This window comes from Oncorhynchus keta, chromosome 37 (genome assembly GCF_023373465.1).
Source record: "Oncorhynchus keta strain PuntledgeMale-10-30-2019 chromosome 37, Oket_V2, whole genome shotgun sequence".
Taxonomy (NCBI): domain Eukaryota; kingdom Metazoa; phylum Chordata; class Actinopteri; order Salmoniformes; family Salmonidae; genus Oncorhynchus; species Oncorhynchus keta.
Genome location: NC_068457.1, coordinates 8,798,189 through 8,805,658, shown reverse-complemented (window position 1 = coordinate 8,805,658; position 7,470 = coordinate 8,798,189). Strand labels below are relative to the sequence as shown.

General features: G+C 40.8%; 1 protein-coding gene across 1 annotated transcript; it reads right to left on the bottom strand.

The window, feature by feature from the left end:
* On the bottom strand, window positions 1-1,501 carry LOC118370152 (uncharacterized). Its single transcript, XM_035754989.2, has 3 exons — window positions 1,249-1,501; window positions 815-901; window positions 1-342 (listed from the first exon to the last, which is right to left on the bottom strand). Exons 1-3 carry the CDS (start codon window positions 1,444-1,446, stop codon window positions 256-258), a joined length of 372 nt encoding a protein of 123 aa, XP_035610882.1. The 5' UTR covers window positions 1,447-1,501; the 3' UTR covers window positions 1-255.
* Window positions 1,502-7,470: the final 5,969 nt, after the last annotated feature.

Below are 7,470 nucleotides of genomic sequence, written 5' to 3'. Positions count from 1 at the left end.
TCCAGTAATCACATTGATTTTATTCTTACAAATAACTCCATTCTTTCTAACATGAAAATAATTAGTGTTAGGTTCAATTCTGATTAAAAAGGTGTTTGTTAGTGTCTGTTAGCTTTCTCGGTTAGATAGTGCATGTCTGATATAAGCAACAACCTCACACAATGCATACATAGTTTGACGATTCAATTGACACATGCTAAGTGTGTTTTTACACATATGTGTGTAGTTGCACATAGACAGTAGTTCCTGTCCATCCTAAGACACTGGAGTACAGGTGCTGTTGATCAGAATCAGCTGCTTCTTCCAAGGAGCAGTCACAATGACAAAATGACAACGGAAAATCTGGAACGAGAGAGAGAGAGGAAAAGAGTTTTGGCATTAGGGAGTCAGCATAGCAGAGAAACTTCCATATCCAAGTTCTTTGTGATAAGGACTGTTACCAAGGCAAATAGTGCAAACATGCACAGCCTCTGTGCTATTAGCACTAACTCAACCCCCTTAACAAGAGATTAGATTAAAGACTAAATACTGATAGCTCTCGAAGGACTTTCACTGCCTCAAAAAAACATGCCGACCCCAGTCTGGAATGCAAGGCTCTCTCAAAGCCATTCTTGAAATGAATTCGGAAAATATTTACATCCTTCATCTCTATCAGAAGGAAATGTAGTTTATTTTATACCTATTGGTAATGGACGTTCAGGTCTGCCCTCACTCTCTCTTTCTATGCACCCCCCTCTTTCTCATGCCCCTAAATTAAATCCATAAAATACATGCTGCAGATACTGAGCGGGTTCAAGATGTGGTTGAGGCATACCTGGGTGTTGGAATTGTCTGGAGAACAGAAGGAGGACTGGCAACCTCTCACCTCCACATCAATATCGTACTGACCTGCACCGACCTCCTGAGAGAGCCACACCTTAGTTCAGCTTCACTTGTGCGTGAAAGGGCTTTCAACAAGAAATCGAATGCAGAGCAAGCGCAAGCAATTGCAAAATCATACTTCAATGCAAATGCAACAAAGCTATGTTTGTCTAGTTGGGAAGTGAAAATAAAATGTACAGAATTAGGGGAAAAAAAACACATGTAAAAATACTAACTCTTGAATCATCATACCTAGAATGAAGAAAATGCACTCCCTAAATCTTTATTAGGAGTTGCTGTCTTTACAAACAGATTGCCCATAAGGTATGATCCCTTAAAATCAATTATGAGCTGGAGAGACTGCAGTCAAACAAGGGGGTCTCTCACCTCTCTGTGGACAGAGTGGAACTTGGTAATGTTGTGGAGCTGATGAGTCTGGCTGTGGAAGTTGAAGCTCTTGATGCCGAAGGCAACACAGGCCTGTACCTCTGGGTCAGCTGGGTCCACATCCTGCCCAAGAGGTGCCGCAGTGGCCATGGCTGACAGGAGGAAGAAAGGGCAGAGGAAATGCCAGAAGTAGGACATATTCAGTCTGGTTAGTAACAGGTTTTCCTACGACTTAGAGAGACTCTCTGGCTGGCACCAAGAAGGGCGGCACCAGATTATACACTGTATGTACACAGAAACTCACACGCACGCCCACGCTGGTTTGTCAGTAGCTTAATCTGTTTATTGAGCTGTGTTGGTGTGAGCCTTTGATACTTCTGTCTTGTGTAGGACTCGGACAGTAATCAGTTTAGTGGGTTAGGTTTGAATATCTCATGTTAGGTATGGCCTGCAGTAACACATGGTGAGGTCAGTGGCTGGATAGGCACTGGCAATTATCAAAGCACAAATTAACCTTGATGAAGGCCAAGTTCACCATACCACAGATACTGTAGCTTCAACAACCAGGGTGACATAGGCCAGGGTTTCTGAAACTTGGTCCCGGGTTTTTGGTTTTTGGTCTTGGTTTTTGCCCGAGCACTACACAGCTGATTTCAAATAGTCAAAGCTTGATGATGAGTTGGCTATTTGAAACCGCTGTGTAGTGCTACGGCAAAAATCTAAATGTGCACCCAGGTGGGGGGGGGGTGGGGGGCATACGCTATTAACTGCAATTGAGAAACGATTTGATGTAGCCATCCACAATTTTAACCTATAGGTGGCACTAAAGACCAATATATGGACACATTTGTAAAAGTCAAGCTAACGCTGTTCAGCCTACTAGTTACTGTAGGGGGAGAGAGGGTGAGAGAATGACCTGTGATAAAGACTGTGATGAAGACAACGTCAGTGGCTTGCTGGTGCCAGAGCACAGCTTGTGATCAATCACAATTCATGGCATTGTCTAGAGGAATGGCCATACCACAGGGACTGGGGAGATTTTCAGGATAAAAGAAACAGAATGGAGATAAGCACAGGCAAAATCCAAGAGGAAAAAACAGGTTCCGTCTGCTTTTCTCCAGAGACTGGGAAACTAATTCACCTTTCAGCAAGACAATGACCTAAACACAAGACAGAATCTGCTGTTGCTTACCAAGAAGACAGTGAATGCTCCTGAGTGGCCTATTTAGAGTTTTGACTTAACTCTGCTTGAACATCTATGGCGAGACTTGAAAATGGCAGTCTCGCAATGATCAACAATGAAACTGTCAGAGCTTGAAGAATTTTGAAAAGAATAAATGGGCAAATATTGCACAATCCAAGTGTGCAAAGCTCTTAGGGGCCAATCCCGACTTAGGAATTTATGCCTTTCCTACTCACTTCTCTGTATTTGGTGTTCAGACTTGCCTTGTTCAGTCATGTATTGCGCTCTACCTTTGCACACTGAATACATTTCATTCAACCACTGAAAACCCTCCCACTTTCTGGCCAACAGATTTTCCTGTGGAGTTTTCATTCAGTAGGGTTTTCAGTACATTTATCTGAAGCCACCCCTTAAATACGGTGCACTTTTAATTATAATTTGTCGACAGACTCAATAGAATACATTCTTAGAACGGGTTCAGAATATAGGAACCAATACAGCCCCACAGAGGAGGTGTCATAATACCCATAAAACCTAGCGGTCAAACAGGGAAATGGTTCCGATAATTTTTCCGCCATTAATTTTTCCCATAGGGGACGTTTTGACAACCATGCAAATCTCTCTCGGACAAGGTGGCCTTTATTAATATATTCGGCTCTATTTACTTTCAGATTCAAAAATTCTAATTAGGATCAAAGTAGACATCATGCAAATCTACAAATCCCTGCATATCATCTCTAGCTGATACCTTTGCTAACAGGTATTGTGTCAATTTAAAACTTGCGCAAGACAGTTCACAGAATTGTCCATTTAAAGAAATGTAACCAATTCATTCATTACTATATTTGCTAACATTAGATAGTTAATCCAGAGATTCTTAACTAAGCCTTGGTTCGGCCTTCTCGTACAGATCATCATGGCATTTGTAGTTCTTTATGATAGCCACATTAGCAGCTAATTAACGTTTCATTTTGGGGGAGGGAGGAGGGTAAATACAGGTGAATATATTGATAAAAGTCACCTTGTCCTATAGAGATTTACATGGTTATCAAAAGGTCACACCAGGGTAAGCACAAAACACAGCCCTTATTTGAAAAGTTTCTAAAATCCCCTATGGGAAAAATGATTGGTGGAAAAACGAATGGAACCATTTCCCTGTTTGACTGCTAGATTTTATGGGTGTTATGACTCATACTGTGGTACTCTATGAAAGAAACCAATCTATGCATTTTCAGCACCAACTGGTAGTCAAAAATACTCTGATTTTGTAGACTATTTAGGCACATTTTAGGGTTAGAAAAGTATGTATGAATCATTAATAGAACCGTTTGGAGATCCTTTACGCACGAAATACTGTATATTACACCAATCAAAAATACAGTGGTTTGATTAATCCGGAAAATTGTTAGATTAAAATTAAATACATGAAATATTGGAAGGTGGAAAAAAAGTGTACAATGGGGGTTGAACAATAATCCTATAAATCTACCCTAATTCTCACTGATCATGGACAATAGTCAAATCGTCGTGAACCGTGCTTCAGGCTCCTGATTTAACCTGCTACGTGAGTTCCATGATGATTCAATTAGGCTACATGCCCGAAATTATTGCACAACGTTAGCCTTTTATAATCCACTCATTAATTTACAAGGACGTGACAGAGGAAAGAAAGGTAAATGGAATGGAATGATACGGAATGGAATGATGCGAAAATAAATGTATCTGGGTATTACTGACGGTGGCTCCCGATAGTGGAGCCGGTTCACGACGACTTTTAAAATAATACGGAGAAAAGCCCGGGTATATAATTAAAACATTTTAATGCGCTTACGTCAATGTGACAGGTTCAGCCCTACAGAAGCCTATAGCTTGGGTCTACAAATTTCATCCAAGCAAATTATGATGGCACACAAATCGATTTCGGAATAATGACACAGCTAGCTATTTATATGCAAATTCACTGTGGACAAGGGGCCGCAATACATGTCATGTTTATACGATTTTCAGTTTGCTTCAATATGTCTGGTTTCAGATTCGTCTCCAGGGATCATCTAAAACGATTGCTGTGTGTATTTACAATCCCTTTCCAAACTGATTACTAATTTACCGAGCTCTTATCAATCGAGATGATCAAATTGTCAATGACAGTGCATGGAGGATGGTTTTATTTCTAACAGAATGATTAGGGAGTTAAATCAAGGTCAGAATACAGTCTATCTTGGAAATTGCTCCCAAGGGTGAACCAGACTTGTGGTCTACAATTATTTTCTGAGGTCTTGGCTGATTTCTTTTGATATTCCTATGATGTCAAGCAAAGAGACACTGAGTTTGAAGGTAGGCCATGAAATACAACCAGAGGTACACCTCCAATTGACTCAAATGATAGCTTGTTAGAAGCTTCTAAAGCCATGATATAATTTTCTTGAATTTTCCAAGCTGTTTAAAGGCACAGTCAACTTAGTGTATGTAAACTTCTGACCCACTGGAATTGTGATACAGTGAATTATAAGTGAAATAATCTGTCTGAACAATTGTTGGAAAAATGACTTGTGTCATGCACAAAGTAGATGTCTTAACCGACTTGCCAAAACTATAGTTTGTTAACAAGAAATTTGTGGAGTGGTTGAAAATCAAGTTTTAATGACTCCAACCTAAGTGTATGTAAACCTCAAATTTGACATTTCTGTATTTCATTTTCAATACATTTGCTGAAAGTTTTTCATTATGGGGTATTGTGTGTAGCTGGGTGAGAAAATACAAGATTAAATATATTTAGAATTCAAGCTGTAACACAACAAAATGTGGAACAAGTCAAGCGGTATGAATACTTCCTGAAGACACTGTACGTGCCCCATTCACTTACAGTGGGGCAAAAAAGTACTTAGTCAGCCACCAAGTGTGCAAGTTCTCCCACTTAAAAAGATGAGAGGCCTGTAAATTTCATCATAGGTACACTTCAACTATGACAGACAAAATGAGAGAAAAAAATCCAGAAAATCACATTGTAGGATTTTTTATGAATTTATTTGCAAATTATGGTGGAAAATAAGTATTTGGTCACCTACAAACAAGGAAGATTTCTGGCTCTCACAGACCTGTAACTTCTTCTTTAAGAGGCTCCTCTGTCCTCCACTCGTTACCTGTATTAATGGCACCTGTTTGAACTTGTTATCAGTATAAAAGACACCTGTCCACAACCTCAAACAGTCACACTCCAAACTCCACTATGGCCAAGAACAAAGAGCTGTCAAAGGGCACCAGAAACAAAATTGTAGACCTGCACCAGGCTGGGAAGACTGAATCTGCAATAGGTAAGCAGCTTGGTTTGAAGAAATCAACTGTGGGAGCAATTATTAGGAAATGGAAGACATACAAGACCACTGATAATCTCCCTCAATCTGGGGCTCCACGCAAGATCTCACCCCGTGGGGTCAAAATGATCACAAGAACGGTGAGAAAAAATCCCAGAACCACACAGGGGGACCTAGTGAATGACCTGCAGAGAGCTGGGACCAAAGTAACAAAGCCTACCATCAGTAACACACTACGCCGCCAGGGACTCAAATCCTGCAGTGCCAGACGTGTCCCCCTGCATAAGCCAGTACATGTCCAGGCCCGTCTGAAGTTTGCTAGAGAGCATTTGGATGATCCAGAAGAAGATTGGGAGAATGTCATATGGTCAGATGAAACGAAAATATAACTTTTTGGTAAAAACTCAACTCGTCGTGTTTGGAGGACAAAGAATGCTGAGTTGCATCAAAAGAACAACATACCTACTGTGAAGCATGGGGGTGGAAACATCATGCTTTGGGGCTGTTTTTCTGCAAAGGGACCAGGACGACTGATCCGTGTAAAAGAAAGAATGAATGGGGCCATGTATCGTGAGATTTTGAGTGAAAACCTCCTTCCATCAGCAAGGGCATTGAAGATGAAACATGGCTGGGTCTTTCAGCATGTCAATGATCCCAAACACACCGCCCAGGCAATGAAGGAGTGGCTTCATAAGAAGCATTTCAAGGTCCTGGAGTGGCCTAGCCAGTCTCCAGATCAAGGGAGTTGAAAGTCCCATGTTGCCCAGCAACAGCCCCAAAACGTCACTGCTCTAGAGGAGATCTGCATGGAGGAATGGGCCAAAATACCAGCAACAGTGTGAAAAACCTTGTGAAGACTTACAGAAAACGTTTGACCTCTGTCATTGCCAAAGGGTATATAACAAAGTATAGAGAAACTTTTGTTATTGACAAAATACTTATTTTCCAACATAATTTGCGAATAAATTCATTAAAAATCCTACAATGTGATTTTCTGGATTTTTCCCCCCTCATTTTGTCTGTCATAGTTGAAGTGTACCTATGATGAAAATTACAGGCCTCATCTTTTTAAGTGGGAGAACTTGCACAATTGGTGGCTGACTAAATACTTTCTTGCCCCACTGTATATTGATTGTTAGCTAGTGGTGGCTAAAGTTAGCTGAAGTTGTAATGGTTGTGACGACCATCTGTCAAATTCTCTTTGCTCTTGTTTTCCTTAATAGGATGTCGGTGGGCGGAGCCGGGAGGGTCGTCAGCAAAATGGGACACACCTGGGCCCAGGTGAATTCTGGGATAAATACACCTCTTTCCCATTCATTGAGGAGGCTTTCTCCATGCAGACACATTGTTGATTGGATTGGTTGCTTGGGCACCTTTCAACACCACATCTATGCATGCAAACACTCACACTACTGGCTACATACACCATTGTATTTAGGCTACTTCAGTTATTAAATATATTTTTGTTATTCCTTATGTTGTGTCCCTTTTATAACGGGCTTCGAGCCATTATGTGACCATTTTTAAAGAAAAACAAACCTTGGTATACAGTTTATCCTGGCCCAGACTACTTTAATGGTGCAGAACCATCTAACATCGAGTTGTAAAGTCCTGACCTACCTCTGTTTGAGTCTTTCTACTTTGTTGTTTTACACCAGTTTCAACATTTATTACACTGAGCCAATCACGGCGCAACTAGAGAACATTACCAACCCCCTACGCTCCATA